Source organism: Trachypithecus francoisi, unplaced genomic scaffold, assembly GCF_009764315.1.
Source record: "Trachypithecus francoisi isolate TF-2019V2 unplaced genomic scaffold, Tfra_2.0 Lachesis_group6, whole genome shotgun sequence".
NCBI lineage: Eukaryota > Metazoa > Chordata > Mammalia > Primates > Cercopithecidae > Trachypithecus > Trachypithecus francoisi.
This window is the reverse complement of record NW_022681471.1, coordinates 115,596,209-115,616,411: the sequence shown is the minus strand read 5'-3', so window position 1 is coordinate 115,616,411 and position 20,203 is coordinate 115,596,209. Positions and strand designations below refer to the sequence as shown.

General features: G+C 43.5%; 1 protein-coding gene across 1 annotated transcript in view; it reads right to left on the bottom strand.

Moving 5' to 3' along the window:
- The window catches only part of SH3KBP1 (SH3 domain containing kinase binding protein 1), a 274,242-nt gene that overhangs the window by 62,148 nt on the left and 191,891 nt on the right, over positions 1-20,203 (bottom strand). Inside the window, 3 exon segments of the mRNA XM_033201026.1 lie at positions 1,667-1,747; positions 4,705-4,756; positions 19,540-19,647. Of these exon segments, the coding sequence (XP_033056917.1) occupies positions 1,667-1,747; positions 4,705-4,756; positions 19,540-19,647 (241 nt within the window).

Here is a 20,203-nt window from a genome sequence, read left to right as displayed (position 1 = left end):
TCCCTATTGCATCTGACCAGGGATTCTGTCTCCCTGACCCACTGTGGCATAGAACAAGGGATCATGGGAGGGGAAGGAACCAGCAATGTGGGGCCGCTTGGTCAGCCAACTAGGGTGGTTGTTCACATGTAAGCCTAGTCCATAGGTCAGCATGGACTAGTGCAGGAAGTGTCCCTATCACGGAGACTGGCTATTATCCAGAAACTAGCCATGTATCCTCCATGAAGACAGAGGGTGGTGTCTGGTTAATTCACACCACACACTTTTTTTTTTTGAGACAGGGTCTCACTTTGTTGCTCAGGCTGGGGTACAGTGGCGTGATCACAGCTCACGGCAGTCTTAATCTCCAGACTCAAGCGATCCTTCCACCTCAGCCTCCCAAAGTAGTTGGGACTATGGACACAGGCCACCAGGCCTGGCTAATTTTTTTTTTTTTTTTTTGGTAGAGACAGGGTCTTGCTATGTTGCCCAGGCTGGTCTTGAACTCCTGGGCTCAAGCAGTCCTCCCGCCTCAGCCTCCCAAAGTGCTGGGATTACAGGTGTGAGCCACTGTGCCCGGCCATACCAACGCTTTTATACAAAGAGTTATTCATATGGTATATATTCAATGCCTGTTTTTTTCAACAATCTGTGACACAGACCTGGCCTTCACAATGAGGTTCCACAAGTCAAGTTCTAACTGCTCACTGCGAAAGAAAGAGGTATAGCTTCTTAAGAGCTTGCAATGTTGGTACAATTTTTGGCAGGCTGATATGAAATACTAAATTTCACAATAAAATTTCACGAGACCACCAAGGAGCACCTCCAAATAATTACATTCATTAATTCAGCATTTCTCTTGTGACTTAAAAATAACTGCTTTTTAAAATGGAATTTGCTCAGCCTCCTGTTCATAATAACTTAGCACTTTTCCCATAAAAATGTGTGATCAATCAATCCTAGACACCTAATATAATGAGTCCTTCTACAGTATGCAGATTTCTTTGGGAGAGACTCTCAAAATGGTAGGAGTCAAACACGTTCATAAACCTGACTGCAGGACACACATTAAGCTACTTCCCTGCCAGTGACACTCCTGACCACCTTCAGGAGACTCCGGGGACCAAGCTGCTTTTCCCAGTATTACCATGCCACCCTCCCCTCCTCCAGTATCCTTGACCAAGGACACTTGTCTGTAATAACATTAACCAGAGTCAAGGGTCCATGAGTGACCAAAGAAAAGAGCTTTCATTTGTTTATTTCTCTGGATGTGAATTTCACTAAGCCAAATCCATCCATCAACAGTGAATGAGCACCTTGGGACACTAGGCATGAAGGACAGGCTAAGTGGAAACTGACAGATATATACCAGGCTCTAAAGGAACTTACACCCAACTTCAGGGTGCGGAGAGGGTGGCCGCGGTAGAGACATCAGGAAACAGCAGCGATGTGTTAATTGACTAGACTGGTAATTTTTCATATGATGAGGAAATTCTGGTCCCACGAAGTACCACATAACCCTCTCCTACTTCCTTAGCAATAGGATTTGTAAAAGCAATCAAAACAAAACCATGGTCACCATATTCCAAAGGAAAAGCAAATTCTGTGGGTATTCTGGACTAGCTGTGTAACAGACAGCTTCAGCTCTTGCTGTTCTAGAAGTGCCAATGAAGAATTGATTTCATACCTTTTTCTTCTGTTCTGTTTGGAAGCATTTCTGGCCTTTCAGGAGGTATCTTTTTAATTTCATGTTTTCTCTCAGTGGTGCCTAGGAGGGAAAGGGTAATAGTGATCAGAAAATGTTTTCTCTATTCAATTATTAGACACACCAGCATTTAAATCTTTATCAGGTAGAGCAAAGTCAGTACGTTTTTTTCCGAGTTGAGTGTTAGCATTACCTGGCAAACACGAACTGTTTAGAAACACAGCAGAAGTCATTTCTGGCCTATGTCATTAAGCTCACCTGCCTATGTATCCTAGTATCCTTAATTTATAAGAACACCACTAATAATATTTTCTTTTTTTTTTTTTTTTTTTTTTTGAGGCAGAGTCTCGCTCTGTCGCCCGGACTGGAGTGCAGTGGCCGGATCTCAGCTCACTGCAAGCTCCGCCTCCCGGGTTCACGCCATTCTCCTGCCTCAGCCTCCCGAGTAGCTGGGACTACAGGCGCCCGCCGCCATATTTTCTGATATTTTAACCTGATTTCCTTAGGCATCAATATAGTCACAGGAAATCACTGGGTGGGGGTGGAGAATGTGTATAAATAAATGTCAATTATCAAACTTTACAAATAAGGGGCCACTGAAAGTTGTGTTCTACCAATAAAAGGGGGTTTCATAGGAATCTGGATCCCATTTTGTAGCCATTTTAAAATAGGGCCTGGAATTATCTGATACTCCTCCCAGTAAGAGGTGAAGTCTACAGCCCCTTGCCAGGAATGTGGGTGGGCTTATGACTGCTTCCATCAGTGGCAGGAATGAAACCACGTAACTTCCAAAGTTGAGTCATAAAAGTCCCTGTAGTTTATGCTTTACTTGCTGGAATACTGAACCTCCATGTAAGAAGTCCACTACCCTGGAGAGGCCACATATAGATGCTCTAGCCTATAGCCCCAGCTGAGCCCAGCCTTCCAGGCACCCTTGCCAAGGGGAGCCAGACATGTGAGGGAAACATTCATCCTCGAAGTGGATCCTCCAGCTTCAGCTAGTTTAGTATTCCCAGCTGAGGTCCCAGATACGATGGAGCAGAGACAAGCCATCCCAGCCATGGCCTGTTCTTGACCCACAGAATCCATGAACATAAGAAGGTTGTTGTTTTATGCCACCAAATTTGGGTCCTTCAAGTATTACATTTTTTCAAATGTACCACTTAGCATTTAGTCTTTACCCACATGGACTGCAGCTGCTCCCTTACCTGGGGTTTTCTCATTGGCGCCAGTGGCCTCAGGCATGTAAGAGCACTTGAGAAATAGCTAAAGCACAAACCAGTCAAAAGTACTCCTCTTATGTATGGACTGGGTTGAGTTCTTAACAAACTCTTTACATGACCAGTTCCAAAGATGGGTGCTTGGTACTAGAAATCTCAATTACACAACCTCAGAGGACAAAAGATGTTAAAAAAAATCCACCAAACACACCCTTTATTAATTCCTCTTAATGACTCACTACAAATTAATCACTGCATCTCATTTCTGTCCATTCATATCTGATTTTTTTTGGTAAAATAATCAAATGCGAGGAAAGTTCATGATGGAGAAAATATGAATATCTATCTCCCCATTACAAAGGAGTTCCCAAGATCATTCAGGCAAGATAAATGAGCAGTAATCTATGAAGATTAAATGCCATCTTGCTTTGCCCCACAGAGACCCATCATAAAATTTGGGTCTTTGGTAAAATTGTTTTAAAAGAGTAAGAATTTGCCTACCATGCTACAATCTACTCACCTAACAATAATGAAGTCAGTATCATTCCTAGAGACACAGAAAGAACTGACAATCCTACTATACTGAAGAATCCAATCTTAGCTACATTCTAGACTGCCTGAGCCTTGGACTCCTCAACTAATCTCCAGGGTCTCTGATCAATTACCAAGGCCTACAGGGAAAGGGGTCTTCAGAGGAAAGCAAATAAATAGCTTGCTTCAATTTCAGCACAATAAAATATATGGCCAGAACCACTAGGTGGCAAAATGAAACTGCTCAATGCAAACAAGGATGGGGGCGGAGCAAAAGATGTAATTAACATCCAATTTCAGGGCTTAATCTCTATAATTCTCAACTATGCCAAAGGGAATGGGAAAGGAATTTGGGGTCAAGCTTTTCCTCCTAACTTGGTGGCCCAAAAGAACTTAAAAATCACTTCTTACTAAGTTTAAATAAACCAATCTGGAAACTTATTCATAGTTTAACTGTTATAGAAATATCATAATTGTGAATGTGTAGAACTAAAAATACCCCTTCTCTTCTATTTTAGTTGTTAATTTTTAAAATGCTACTTAACTAATTATTCATGGAGGAATTTTTCCCTATAATAATTTTAACTATTATAAAGAGGAGTTCTACTGGGAAATATGAAATATCTTTTTATATATGAGAATCTGGTGTGAAACGAGCTACCAAATGTTCAACATCAATTCTTCCTATATTATTCAACCTGAATATCTGAACTACACAGAAAAAAAAGTGAATCAGACTCTTCAAAATTAAAAAAGAATCATGAGGAAAAGTATTGCTAGAAAAACATCTTTTTGTTGAGGCGTAAGTGAAGTCAGTACAGATTTTGGTTAACCGCATGGGACAGACACTGAAAATTCAGCAACACTGTACATGCACAACAATGCTATGACCCGTGGGAAACAATCTTCCCTAAGCTGACCTTCAACTGGGCACAGGTGAAACAGGGCAATTAAGTTCTTTTCTCCTCAAAAGCTGTTTACTTAAAAAACCCAAACTTGTTTTTTCTTTAAATTCTTTCTGATCATTCTCTTTGGGAGCCTAGATTTTTACACTATATCAGATAAGGGTCACATTTTAACGGTATGTTTATCTTTTAGGAAAAACAGAAGTATCTTTAAAACCTGCCTGCTGAGATCAAATCGTAACTTCCCAAGTTGTCAATCTATGGCACTTGAACCAGGAATCCTGAACTCTACACTGAGGATGATTTGAATATATGCAAAAAGAAAGATGCACATTTTATTTGACGGAACCGAAAGGTACATTACCTGCCCCTTGTTTGACGACAGGAGCGGATGGAGGCGGTGGCTTCTTGGGTCTCTGAAAAATTAATAAAAATTATACCACATGAGACTGTTGGCAAGCCTGTCCTCTCACAGAAGGACCACAGACATTGTTTTCTAAGTGCAGTTTGGACAATTCAGAGAACCTCTCCAAAAAAATTGAGCAATTCCCTCTCTAGGGACGTCAGTTTTTGGCACCTCTAAATAAACACTACAATAAATCCAGTCGGCAAAACAAAACTCCAATCGACAAATGAAACGCCATTTCCCCCTTTCTAAATTTGTAACAGCCTTCTGGAAAAGCACGGCTCAGCAAAAATGGCCTGAAACCAGCAAGCACAATGGTACTCCTACGCTGAAGCTGCATTTGCAATTAAGATTTAATCTGCTGAATAACCATGCAATTCAAAAAGAGTCACTGTAAAGATTCAAAATTGAATCTGCTCTGGATGTAGGACTTTCAACAAAATGCAGGCTGAGGGCCACTGCAGCCACATCAGGTTGCAAGCCTTTTGCCCTTTCTATGCTGAGGCTGGCAGGCCATTTGTTAGACATCCACAGACTCATTGTACACGTGATAAACTGGAACAGAGAGGGATTTTTTTGTTGTTGTTTTTGTTTGTTTTTGTTTCGTTTTTGTTTTTTGTTTTTTGCATATCAGCCGTGATTTGTTTTTCTCACACGCTGTCACTCTGTAGGTGATGGAGTCAGCAGTGCAATCAATGGCATTCATCCCTGAACTGGTTCCAGAGTAGCCAGCATTTTCTTGCCACCCAGGATTGACTGTGGGAGAGAGATGATCAGACTGGACTTGGCAAATTATTCCATGGCCAAAGAATCCAGCCAGGGCACTGTTCTCAGACAGCTGTGTTGGGGGAAAGAGGGACCGAGGGCAAGGGGAGAACTATCTCAACATCAAAATCATTAAGGAAGGAAGGAAGGATGAGAACGGGGGAGGGTTTGAGCAGAAGATCCACATCCCTGCTGACACTTCTCATCCTCTCTGGACATCATATACTTGTGATTTTTAAAAAGCTCCACGAAGTCTCTTCTGCTCTCTGAAAATGTACTACTGTGACATTACCATTACCAAGGGGACCAGCCAAAGCACCCACCCATCACCAGCCCTGACCCATCAGTGCCTGATGCAGCACTGCGACATGGAAAGAAATGGTTTTAATAAAACCCAGAGAATATTACACCCACAGGGAACTTCTCAGGGGGCATCATAGCATGTAGGCTCTGGATTCAATAACATATCAGCTTTGTTTTTTACCAGCTGGGTGATTCAAGCCAAGTTATTTCATTAGGTGCAGGCTGGGGGTGGGGGAGTTCAGAACTTTACTGGCATTATAAATCCTGGCTCTTTCCACTATTTCCCACAGACGTGGGGCAAGTGACCTCACCAAACTGAACCTTCTCATCTATAAATGGTGATAATATGACCTCCCTCTTAGGAGAAGTTAAATTCATAAGCAGAAGTAAGTACTGACTTGTTTAACCTGCGTGACAGTGATATGATACCCATTTTGCAGATGAAATAATTGAGGCTTCGAGAGATGAAGTCATTTCTTGAGGTAACCAGGCTACTAAAAGGGGTTGGGGGCATGGCTAGGCATCAGGCCCAGGGCTGTCTGACCCACAGGCGTGCTGTTGGCCACCGTGAGATCCATCCTGCCAGAAAATTTCCACAAGACAAACCATCACACAGCCATGAAACCACACACAAGGAGTTTGTAAAAACACAGGGAACTGTATTGTGTTAAAGCTGAAAAAAAGGATATCAAATTGCAGCTATAGTATGAGCTCAACTAGGCTGCAACATACACAGAAAGAAAAAGAGGAAAGAAATTTAAAGCAGTGACCTCTGATTCTGGGTGCATATGTGTGTGCGTGTGTGTGTGTGTGTGTGTGTGTGTCATTCTTAACGTTTTTCTGTATTGTCTCTACGAGTGCAGAGAAATATACTTTATTAAAATAAAGAAAGCTGCTCTAAGAGCCACCTGCCCTTACACACAGGTGCTCTGTGGGATGGATGTGTTTCTGCCTCATGGTCTCAAATTATTCTTTCCCCTTTTGCCTGCCCCTTCTAGCTCTCCACTAACTCTTTTTCTTCCTTCCTTCTCTGTCACTGTGTTAATTAGACTGGGGACAGATGTGTGTTTACCTAACAAAAGTATCAGTGAAGTTCTGCCAGTTAACCTTCCTTTACCTCAGAATCAGAGTACAGGCATACCTCAGAGATACTGCAAACTCAATTTTAGACCACTGCAATAAAGCGAGTCACAAAAATTTTTTGGTTTCCTGGTGCATATAAAAGTTATGTTTATGCTTTACTGTAGTTTATTCAGTGTGAGATAACATGTATAAAAAAGCAATGTACGTACCTTAATTTAAAAATACTTCACTGCTAGAAAAAACTAACAATCATCTGAGCCTTCAGCGAATTGTAAACTTTTTGCTGGGGGAGAGTCTTGCCTCAGTGTTGACAGCAGCTGACTGATCAGGGTGGTGGTGGTTGAAGGTTGGGGTGACTGTAGCAATTCCTTAAAATAAGACAACAACGAAGTTTGCCGTATTGATTGACTTCCTTTCGTGAAAAATTTTTCTATATCATGCAATGCTATTTGATAGCATTTTACCCAGAGTAGAACATCTTTCAATACTGGAGTCAATCCTCTCAAATTCTGCCACTGCTTTATCAACTAAGCATATGTAAGATTCTAAATCCTTTGTTGTCATTTCAACAATGTTCACAGCATCTTCACCAGGAGTAGATTCCATCTCAAGAAATCACTTTCTTTGCTCATCCATAAGAAGTAACTCTTCATTTATTCAAGGTTGATCATGAGATTGCAGCAATTCAGTCACATCTTTAGGCTCCACTTCGAATTCTAGTTCTCTTGCTATTTCTGCCACATCTGCAGTTATTTCATCCACTGAAGTCTTGAACCCCTAAAAGTCATCCCTGAGGGTTGGAATCAACTTCTTCCAAACCCGTTACTGTTGATATTTTGACCTCCTCCCATGAATAAAAAATATTCTTACTGGCATCTAGAATGGTGAGCCCTTTCCAGAATTATTTCAATTGACTTTCCACAGATCCATCAGAGGAATCACTATCCACGGCAGCTATAGCCTTATTTCTTAAATAACAAGACTTGAAAGTTGAAACGACTCTGATCCATGGGCTGCAGAATGGATGTTGTAGTAGCAGGCATGAAAACGGCAATCATCTTCTTATACATCTCCATCAGAGCTCTTGAGTGACCAGATTGTCACTCAATAAGGTGCATTGTCAATAAGCAGTAACTGTCAATAAGCAGTAATATTTTAAAAGGAATCTTTTTTTCTAAGCAGTAGGTCTCAACAGTGGGCTTAAAATATTAGTAAACCATGCTGTAAACAGATGTGCTATCATCTAGGCTTTGTTTTTCCATCTATAGAACAGAGGCAGAGTAGACTTAGCATAATTCTTTTTTTGTTGTTTTTATTTTTGAGATAGGGTCTCACTCTGTCACCCAGGATGGAGTGCAATGGCGTGATCACGGCTCACTGCAGCCTTGACCTCCCAGGCTCAAGAGATCCTCTCACTTCAGCCTCCCAAGTAGCTGAGGCCACAGGTACACATCACTGTCAGAGATTCCAAACCAAGGGACCGGCTGAAGCCGTGGCAGAAGAACATACATTGTGAAGATTTCATGGACATGTATTAGTTCCCCAAATTAAGACTTTTATAATTTTTTACACCTGTCTTTACTCTAATCTCTGAACATAAATTGTGAAGATTTCATGGACACTTATCACTTCCCCAATCAATACCCTTGTGTTTTCCTATGCCTGTCTTTACTTTAATCTCTTAATCCCTTCATCTTCTTTGTAAGCTGAGGAAGATAAATGTCGCCTCAGGACCCTGTGATTGTACCAACTGCACAAATTGTTTGTAGAGCATGTGTGTTTGAACAATATGAAATCTGGGCATATTAAAAAAAAAAAGAACAGGATAACAGCGATGTTCAGGGAACAAGAGAGGTAACTTTGAACTGGCCGCCAGTGAGCCAGACGGAACAGAGCTATATTTCTCCTCTTTCATAAGCAAATAGGAGAAATATTGCTGAATTCTTTTTCTCTGCAAGGAACATCCCTGAGAAAGAGAATGCACCCTGAAGGTAGGCCTATAGACAGCCCCTTTTAAGGTGTCCCGTCTTTTGTGGTTGAAGACCCTTTTAAGGTGTCCCGTCTTTTATGGTCGAAGCCGAAGGGATGAAATAAGCCCCAGTATCCTGTAGTGCTCCCAGGTTTATTAGGAGGAGGAAAATTCCCACCTAATAAATTCTGGTCAGACAGGTTATCTGCTCTCAGACCCTGTTTCCTGATAAGATGTTATCAACGACAACGCCTGCTGGAAACTTCATTAGCAATTTTAATTTCGCCTCATCCTGTGGTCCTGTGATCTCGCCCTGCCTCCACTTGCTTTGTGATATTTTATTACCTTGTGAAGTATACGATCTCTGTGACCCACGCCCTATTCGTGTACTCCCTCCCCTTTTGAAAATCGCTAATAAAAACTTGCTGGTTTTACGGCTCAGGGAACATCACGGATCATGCCGACATGTGATGTCGCCCCCCAACACCCACCTTTAAATTTCTCTCTCTTGTGCTCTTTCCCTTTATTTCTCAACCCAGCCAAGACACTTAGGAAATAGAAAAGAATCCACGTTAAACATCGGGAGCAGGTTCTCCCGATACACCACCACAACTGGCTAGTTTTGTTTATTATTTGTAGAGATGGAGTCTTGCTATGTTGCCCAGGCAGGTCTCAAACTCCTAGGCTCAAGTGATCCTCCTGCCTTGGCCTCCCAAAGTGCTGGGATTATAGGCGTGAGCTGCCGTGTCTGGCAGCATAATTCTTAAGTGCCCCAGGATTTTCAGAATGGTAAATGAGCACCAGTTTCAACTTAAAGTCACCAGATGCATTAGCCCCTACCAAGAGAGTCAGCCTGCCCTTTGAAGCTTTGAGGCCAGATATCAACTTCTCTAGCTATGAAAGTCCTACATGATATCTTCTTTCAATCGAAGGCTGTTTCATCAACTGAAAATCTGTTTAGTGTAGCCACCTTCATCAAAGCGAGATCTTCTGGATAACTTGCTGCAGCTTCTCCATCAGCACTTGCTGCTTCACCTTGTATTTTTATGTTATAGAGATGGTGTCTTTCCTTAAACCTCAATAACGAACCTCTGCTGGCTTCTACCTTTTCTTCTGCAGCTTCCTCACCTCTCTCAGCCTTCACAGACTTGAATAGAATTAGGGCCTTGCTCTGAATTAGACCTTGGCTTAAGGAAGTGTTGTGGCTGGTTTGATCTTCTATTCAGACCACTCAAACTTTCTCCATATAATCAGTAAGGCTGTCACTGATTGATTGATTGATTGATTGAGATGGAGTCTCACTATGTTGCCCAGGTTGGTCTTGAACTGCTGGGCTCAAGTGATCCTCCCATCTTGGCCTCCCAAAGTGCTGAGATTACAGACGTGAGCCACCACGCCTGGCAATAAGGTTGTTTTACTTTCTTATCATTCATGTGTTTACTGGAGTAGCACTTTTAATTTCCTTCACGAATTTTTCCTTTGCATTCACAGCTTGTCTAACTGTTTAGTGCAAGAGGCCTAGCTTTTGGCCTGTCTCAGCTTTCAACATAACTTCTTCACTAAGCTCAATCATTTCTAGCTTTCGATTTAAAGTGAGAGATGCGTGGCTTTTCCTTTCACTTGAACACTTAGAGGCTATCATAGGGCTGTTAGTTTGCCTCATTTCAACACTGCTGTGTCCCAGGAAATAGTGAAGCCCAAGAAGAGGAAGAGAGATGGGGAATCGTAGGTCAATGGAGTAGTCAGAACACACACAAGATAGATCAATTAAGTTTGCTGTCTTATATGGGCACAGTTTATGGTGCCTCAAAACAATTACAATAGTAATGCCAAAGATCACTGATCACAGATTACCCATAACAGACATAATAATAATGAAAAAGTTTGAAATGTTGTGAGAATTACCAAAATGTAATACGGAGACATGAAGTGAGCACATGCTGTGGGGAAAATGGCGCCAGTAGGTTTGCTCCACATAGGGTTACCACAACCATTGAATTTGTAAAAAACGCAATATCTGAAACACAATAAAGGAATGCACGGAAGAATGAAGTATGCCTGTCATTCCTTATTTACAAAACTGCCAACAACCCATGGCCTTATTCTTCCTAGCCAAGTCCCAACAACGCCTACCCCTGGACATCTTCCTCACTCCTTGCTGGTCTGAACACTTCTATAACCAATTTCACATGAGCCTCCTTTCGCTGAGGCTGTTACCCCAGCGACCTTGCCTCAAACCACAGGGCCCCAAATTTAAAACGACAATTACAAGTCATCATATTTTCCAAGATTACTGGTCAAAGAAAAAAAAATCCCTTTACTGTTGTGTTGTGTCACATTTGATATGTAGCAGACACATGAAATGTGACAGAGCAGAGCAGAGGGGCACCGGGGGAGGGAGGGAGAGAGGAAAATGTTGCACTAACAGACAGTGTATGAAAAGTGTGGTCACAGCAAGCATGTGTGTGAATGTGGCAAAGGACAGAGACAGAAGTGTGAAGTTTTGTTCGGAAACCCGGCAGTTGCAGAGGCAGTTGGGGGCACAGTTTTGAAAGGAAGGAACAGTTTGTGAGCTGTCTGTCTTGCATCTACCACTCTTGATCAGTGCTGGCCAGGTGCCTGCTTTGCTTACTAGCAGAGAGGGTTTACAAGTTTTCCTCTTTTTTAATCCTTTACTGACTTCACTTTCTCTGGTTCCATCAAACTTAGCCTTCATGCTTTTTCAAAGGAGAAAAGATGCCACATTTTCAAACAGGATGTCTTTCAGGTAATTCTAATAAAAATCAGGGCCAGGGTTCTATGCAGCTCTAGACTGTACCCCTCCCGCAAATGATTCATGAAGTATTGCACATGGGCCTACAATGTTTTTTAAAAATGCAACAGGCCCAGCACTTTGGGAGACGGAAGCAGGGAGATTGCCTGCGCTCAGGAGTTGGAGACCAGCCTGGGCAACATGGTGAAACCCCATCTCTACAAAAAATACAAAAATTTAGTTGGGCATGGTGGTGCATTCCTGTGGTCCCATCTACTTGGGAGGCTGAGGCAGGAGGGTTGCTTGAGCCCGGGAGGCGGAGGCTGTAGTGAGCTGAGATCGTGCCACTGCACTCCAGCCTGGGCAACAGAGGGAAACCCTGTCTCAATAAAAAAAAAAGAAACAAATTAAATTAAAAATTTCTTTTTAAATGCAACAGGAAGACAAGGCAGTGTGAACTGAGAAGGCAAAACAGGTGATTCTCTAGCAAAATGTGACTGTAGAAAATTCATCACAGGAGTTCACTATTCTCAAATAAAAAGACATGAGGAGATCATTTAGTCGATTTCCCTCCAAACATTCAATTGTGACTGGATAAAGAAAATGGGGCTGGGGTCCTCCGGGCTAAGTAGTAGGTCAAGGTTTCCTGTGTACAGTTTAACAGTAATAAGATATTAACCAGCTCCTATAGGTGTACACACGAAAACATCCTTTCAACTCAGGCAAGTATTTAAGTCCTGAGTTTTTAGAGGCACTTGTTCTATACCTCCCTCCATGGTGAAGGTAAAATGCTCTAGCTCCAACCTCAGGTGGCTTCAGCCTGCTCAGTTTGCAGGTAAGTGCTAAAAAAACAGTGGATATTAAGAGCTGCAAGTCATCATAGGAGTCCCCCACCACCCGCCACCCCCGCCGCTGAGATCACTGAGGCCCAGAAAGGCTTTTTAAACAGCTAGTTGGTAGCCAGAGGGCCCAGAACTCTACGTTTCTCAATGTCCAGACTACGGGAATTCATTTCACAAGAGCCAACATGAATATAACGGTAACAAAATCAATGAATCCACATTTTCTGATTTCTGGGAGCGCCGAATGCCTTCCACAGTCTTCATATATGGACGGAGCATAGGCCTAAGGGCATACGTGTCCGTGTCTGCCTGTGTGTGGGGTTGTTGGCTTGGACCAAGTCATGCAGACACCATCCTTCAAAGGATATATTAGCTAGATTTGATTTTTACCTTTACATTACCAGGAAGGAAATAGATATGAATGTTCTGGAATGAGAATGGGAAGACAAGCTTTGTTTCCTGTGAAGGATTTCAGAACTGACTCTGCCCTTTGTTTGGCAAGACTGGCCCTTCCCAAGCAAAAGGCTCATTGGCTGACTCAACTGTTCCCCTGGCAGGAATCTGGTTTGCTACTTTGCCTCTTGAGCTGGTTTACCTTCAGAACTCTGGCCCCAGAGATGTGATTTGTTAAAAACAAACAAACACAAACAAAAGTGTACCCTGATGGCTGGGTACCCTTTAGAGGGGCTTTGTTAGAGGAATATGGAGAGGTTCTGGAAGTAAGTCTCAGCTTGATTTTGAGCAATTCTGGACTTTGGGAGACCTCCTCCACACATTCCGCTAAGTTCTCTGGCGGTGTCTGTGGGTGAGGCTGGAGAGGGGACACAAATGGACAGCTCCGGATTAAGGCACCCCTTTGCAGCTCTAGAAACACATGGGGACCTCCACTCTGCCCTTTTCTCTCCTGCCTCTAGAGGACCAGCCACACCTTTGAAATGTGCAGCTGAAGCTATCCTCTAGGTGATGACAGTGTCTTTAACACACTCTGTACCCTATAGAGTCCCCAGCAACTGCCTGCCCTGTCACCTGCACTGGAGATCCCCAGGGACCTAGAGAACCTGCTCTTGGAAGAGTCCTTCTCTAGTTTCCTCCCTCAGCCTCTGGCCTAGTGGCCTACATCCATCATCTCCCATTCAGACTGATGGCCTATTGGGAAGTCAGCTAGGCCTTGGCATTTGGTTTCTCCCTAAGATGCTCTCGCAGTTCACCCCTTGGCTCACTCCTTCATTCCATCTGCCCCACCCTGAAAGTGATGCCTTGATTCCATGCCCAGACACCATGATCAGATGGAAGGATCTGGGCCTCCCTTGGTCTGGGAAGGACAATCTGACAGGAGGCCAGCTTCCCCCTGCCCCTCCCTTCCACTCTTCCTCCTCTTTTGTACAAGAGAAAGCAGAAAACAGGAGAGGAGGGGCAGGAGGAAGAGAAGGTACACTCTGGCACCAACCAACTAAAGGACCAGGGGTTCTTCACCAGCAACCATATACCATGCATGCTGTAAGGCCCCATGAAGGAGAAGCCTGGGACATGGGCTCTGCCTTCAAAGACTATAGGCTGTAAGTACAGCTGGAGAAGGGAGAGGGAATACCATCTGGGTGGCTTTGAGAAAGCCCACTGGGGCTGAGTCACTAGGCCATACTCGGATGACATTAACTCCTTGACAAATCCCATTTCTTTGCATGTGAAACCACCCATGAAACTAAATGTTCAAGACAACTAATGTTTAGGTAAATTTTTTTCATAAGACTGCTGATTAGATTTCTTTCTTTTGGAAGGCTAAAAAATAGGGAAATATTGGGCATCCTCAGAAACTAGAAAAACAACAGTTCTTCTTACAGATGCACATTTTCAAATGTCTTTTAAGATGATTCTAAATAAAAATCGGGGCCAGGGCTAAAGGCTAAAGGACATGATGAATAATAAAGAAAATGTTGACTAAGAACAGATTTTATGGACTGGGTTGTCAGAAGATGGAGGATAAGTAAGGTGAGTGGCCTCCTAAGAACTTGGTATAGGGAAGGCAGAGTTAAACAGCAAAATTCAGCCATTGTGGGAATCGAGCAAGAGACTTCGTTCCTTGCAAAAGTTTGCAACCTGCAAAACTTGTGCTAAAAAAAAAAAATCATAAAAGGCTGGGTTGACACATGATTATAATGGAGAAAGTGGGAAATCTAACTGATTGCATCACAATGTGTCTGGAGATTGATGTGAACAGGAAGGGTCCAGTCAGTCATGAAAACAAAGACAAATGGAGACCAAAGGCAGTGGTGCAGTGCTCTTGGAAGCATTATTGAGGCTTAGTTGACTTCAACACACGGTTCCCTTGGCAGATCTTTCCCTTTGGTGCATGAAGGGGCCTCAAGTGATACCTGCCAGACCCTTGGTAAGAACAACAAACTCCTCTTGTTGATTCCTTGCCCTCCCGGCAACCACTGGATGAACGTGGCTTCCGGTGGAACCCGGTTTCTAAGGAATCAGGCTCATAGGGGACAAAATGACTGGGGCAGGCAGACCTCTGTGTTCCAGACTGGCTGACATCTGAGTTCTTGTTGCGATGAGTAAGCTGGCTGCCTGCTACCTGATTAAGCCTCTGTGACTCAGCAAAGGCGAGCCTGCGTCATAGTCACAGCGACATCTTCGAGGGCAGGTTTCTGAGTCCCTGAGACTGAGCTCCCACTGAGGAGCATTCACTAGGGAAACGCCTACGGGAATCTTAGCAATGCCATCATTCCTCACTGTACTAACACTGAAGAGCCCTCCAGATAAATGCATGGTAGATCAGTAATATCTTCTGGTGATTTGAACAATTTCTCTTAAAAGAACTGGAGCCTGAGATTTACATTTTTTTTGAGACAGGGTCTCGCTCTGTTGCCCAGGCTGAAGTGCACTGGCATGATCACAGCTCACTGCAGCCTCAAACTCCTGGGCCCAAGCGATCCCCCAAACTCAGCCTCCTGAATAGCTGGGACCCCAAGCATGTACCACCATGTCCAGCTAATTTTTCTTATTTTTGTAGAGATGGGGTCTTGCTATGTTGCCCAGGTTTGTCTCAAACTCCTGGACTCAAGCGATCCTCCCACCTTGGCCTCCTAAAGCACTGGGATTACAGGCATGAACCACCACACCCGGCCACTTTCTTAAATAACACTATCTTTCGAAGTACCTATTCTAATTTTGTTCTTTTGTTAATCACAGTGAGCAGTTGTTTCTGCTGTTTTTGAGAGTCTAACTTCCCCGTTAGCCTTCTGTAACAATGACACAGCACACACATTGCTTCATTAGAGCTCTCAGAATATTTAATCTTTCCGTTCTGGTATTCAATTTTACTGTCAAGGCCCAAAATAAACAGACAGCCATTGAATCTAGGTTCTCTTATAAATAGCTTACATAATTGCTCTAAAATATGCACCAAGAGATCAACAGATGCTCTTCTGGAATATCTTGAGGAAAAACCCCAAAGCATTTGTTACCCTGGTGAGGGAGAATCCACTAAGCACTCTCCGAAAGAAAGATGGCCAGGAATTCCAAAAGGCCTTGTAGTAACTACCTGAATTCACACCCCAGCAGAAAATATGTCAGCCTCATCAGAATGCTCTGGTGATGCCTACGGAGTCAAGAGGCCTGCTGTTGAATAAATGCCATTTGCTTCTGTCTACCTAATCATCACAGATCGTCCTCTTTTCTGGTGAATGACTGTAACCCCAGTCACTGGCAAGAAAAGATGACATCTGCTGAAACCAGTGGCACAATGTTTCAGACTCTGTCATTCACATAGTGCCTTCATGTTAATGATTCTAATCATCTTTACACTCTCAACTCAGCAAATGACAGCCCTAGCTCAGTCACATTGTCACCAACTCACCAATACTCTGGGTGCAGCAATAAAGGCTGGTATAACAACCAATGTGAAGATGGTTGGCTGGTTTTTATAGACTAGAGGAGATGGAAAAGGATGTTATACTTTGAATTTTCTGGAAGTTAAATGTTACGTCGTACAATCACTTTTCAGCTATAGGTATCACTTTGTCTGACAGGTATGACTATTGGGTTTTCTGCTTCATAGGGACAAGGTTAAAAGACCTATCAAAGAGATGGTAGCTGCTTCTCGGGGATTGGAGAGATGCCCATGGGGCCCCAGAGAGCGTGCATGTCCCAAAGAGCATGCCATGCCCAGTCCACTCATCACTGACAACTTCACTCTCCCGGTGGAAGTGCTTCCCTTAATAGCTTGTATAACACAGAGTTTCTAGAAAAGTACACTATGGAGTAGCTCTCACCTGAGTGAATTTACTGCCCCCCCACCACAAAACATGACTGGGAATTAGAAGACATGCTTTACCCATTTGTTGAAAGAATGATCTAGATTTTACCCTAGTCTTCAAAACCCTGCAGCCCATCACCACAAAAATGATAACGATGTGAGGTAATGCATACGGTAATTAGCTAGATTCAGTCATTCCACAATGTATATATACGTCAAAGCATCATGTTGTACACATTAAACACAATTTTATCTGTCAATTAAAAAAATATACTGCTTCAATCAGAACCAATAAGGTGGCAAATGTCTAGTAGGATGGTATGCTTGCTAAGATTCCTTGGTCGAAGGGAGAGGAGTCACCATGAAGGTCTTGGCGCCCAAGTGCTTCAGGATGTGCCTAGCTTTTACCAGCCTCACAAAGATAGGGGAGAAGCGGGGTACAGGCAGACCGGACAGCCCCCTTGCCTCCACTCACTTGGAGAGGCCTATACCAGGTGTCCTTTCAGAAGAGTCTGGCAGGTCTCCATGGCCCTAAACGCCAGACCTAACTGCTTAACTCTAAGCTCACAAGGACAGTACCCATGAGCATGCTTCACTTTCAATCAACCAGCACAGTGGCCAGCCCAGAGAAAGGACTCAATAAATACTGAATGAGTGAATGAAAATAAAACATTTGCCAGGCAGCAAATCCAGAAAAAAAAAAAAAAAGACAAATAAATAACAAAGATTATGCCATTCTGTGCTCACATGTCCCTACCAATACATTTTATAAGTTGCTAGATTTATTTTTAATGGCTATTTATCAAAGTTTTTAGATGCATTTGGATTCCCAGGGAAGCTCGCCAAGATACCAAGATAACTGTGTTGATTTGATCAGCTGGAGCAAAAAGAACCAGAGTCAGACTTCTATCATTACTTCACAGTTTTAGCTAGAGCCTTCCTACCCTCGTGGTAAACAGTAATTATAAAGACTGGAACAGTTAATCTGTGTGAGGCATTTACCAACTACCAGGCACCATGTTTAAGAATTATGTGCATCATCCCAGTAAATCTTCTCTCAACACGTTGACAAGGTAGGTACAATTATTCTCATGATTTTATGGATGAGAATGCAGAGGCCTGGAGACATTCAGTGACTCGGGTTTGGCTACAGAACAAGTAAGTGACAGAGCCAGGATTCAAACCCAGATCTATCTGATGCCACAGCCTAGGGTCACAACCACTGTACTCTTTGTAATGTTTGCCATCCTCATTCCTGCGTCCTACTATTTCAAAACATTTCCTATGCAGTCACTACTAAGTGTTTAGTATCTGTTCTTCTCAGTGACTGATTTTGTCAAATGAAAATCCACTATTGCTACAGTCATCAATAAAAACATTTCAAGTGATTTTGCTTGGTGAAAATTTTCCTTACTGAATGATGAGCTCTTCTCTGTTGTGTGAATTTATTTCCCTCCTAAAATATGGGGGATGGGGGAGGAAACCAGAATGTGGGTTGTCATCACTTAGACAGACACCTGCTTCTATACCAGTGATTCCTATACTGTAATATGCAAACAAATCACCAGAGAACGCCGTTAAAATGCAGATTCTGATGCACCAGGTCTGGGGTGGGGTCTGCGCATTTCTAACAAGCTCTCAGGTGATGCTGCTGTTGCTGGCCCATGGATCTCACTTTAAGTATCAAGAATCTAGGGAACATTAGGAAACAGAATCCAGATTCCCTAGAACCCAAACTCAGACTCCAAGAGAGAATAACAGGTGTGGAAAAGAACATCCTTCACCTAAACAATACAAGAAAGAAAGTAATCAAAAAGCTTACAAAGTGTGGCTAACCTAGCCTTTAAACCAACCTAATGGTCTGTGGGCCATAATCTTGGCAGGTGCCAACACCATCTAGCTTCTTAAACAATTACATCCATTCATCAAAGCAGCACAAATCCCATTAAATGCTACTTTAGTATCCTTGGCAACGAAGCCACAAGCACTGTAGCTATCCTTCCCACACCTCAGCCCTACTGGAATGGTGCCATGGCAAGATCAGGCTCAGCACCGTCCAGTAACAGAGTCCCCATGGGCATGAAGTGGGCGGAGGCTGGGAAAGGTGGGCAGAGGCCACGCAAAAGCCTGGGCAAAGAGCCCGAATATGGGACTGCTGCCCCCTTATACTGGAAAGTGCTTTTAACTTCCCAACATTTCTTATTACATCGTCAGCAGGGAAATAATACACCTGGAGTGAGGCAAACAGAGACGGAGTGGCTGATTTAAACAGTGGCATGGTCAAATGGGCTCCCACAACAAAAGAGAAACCGTGGATGAGAGCTGTGTATATACACATATACAGATATGTGTGGGTGTACTCACACATGTACACATATAGTGTAGAAAGATTAACAGGCCTCACCCTGCATCCTCAGCCTTACACTGTGCTTTTCAGCCACTTCCACAACACCGGCTACTTTCCCACCCCCAAGGACCATGGTATGTGGGATGCTGCTGGCAGTCCACTTATCAAAGAGAGCACCCAAGGTTCTCACAGTTTATTTGGGTGCTGAATGTGCCAGTGCTGCACCGAGTGCTTTACACGCACTATTTTGTTTACGTATGCAACAACCCCAGAGTAGAGATCACTGTTGCCAGCTAACAGATGCATCCTATGATGAAACTTGTTACAGAGTATATGGCAGCCGAGGGCTCAGAATCTGGGCCTGTTGAATGTTCAAATGTCAGTGCTCTTCAACATTACACCAAATTTCCCCCATCCCAAGTCCAACATGGGAGCCACAACTCCGCTGAAATCAAAGCCAGGGAGACTTACATTCCCTTCCTTTTCAAAGTCCGGTGGAAGTAACTTCACAAAGTTATCTGGGAACACGCCTCGTCTGCCGTTCAGCTCTCCTTCCCACCAGCCTACGTCGATGCAGTCCTAGAAAACAGGAGAACACAGAGTGAGAGATGGGGGAAAGCAGCCTCCAGAGGGGTCTAACACCCCTTTTCAAGAGAACAGAGGCCCTTTCCTGGAGGTCCGTGTTAATGAGACAATGGTTACCCAGTCAGCACAAACTCCAAAGTCAGAGGGGAAAACAAAAGCTTAAGTCCTCTTAGCATTGCCGGCCGGAACTCAAAACCCAGTGCTGCTTTTAGATGCACTGAATCAATAAGGTCTTCTTTTTTCTTTCTTTCTTTTTTTGTTTTGAGACAGGGTCTCACTCTGTCGCCCAGGCTGGAGTGCAGTGGTGCAGTCTCGGCTCCCTGCAACCTCCGCTTCCCGGGTTCAAGCGATTCCTCCATCTCAGCCTCTCAGCAGCTGGGATTCCAGGCGCGTGTCACAATGCCTGGCTAATTTTTGTATTTTTTGGTAGAGACAGGGTTTCACCATGTTGGCCAGGCTAGTCCTGAACTCCTGACCTCAGGTGATCCGCCCACCTCGGCCTCCCAAAGTGCTGAGATTATAGGCATGGGCTACTGCGCCCAGCCTTTCT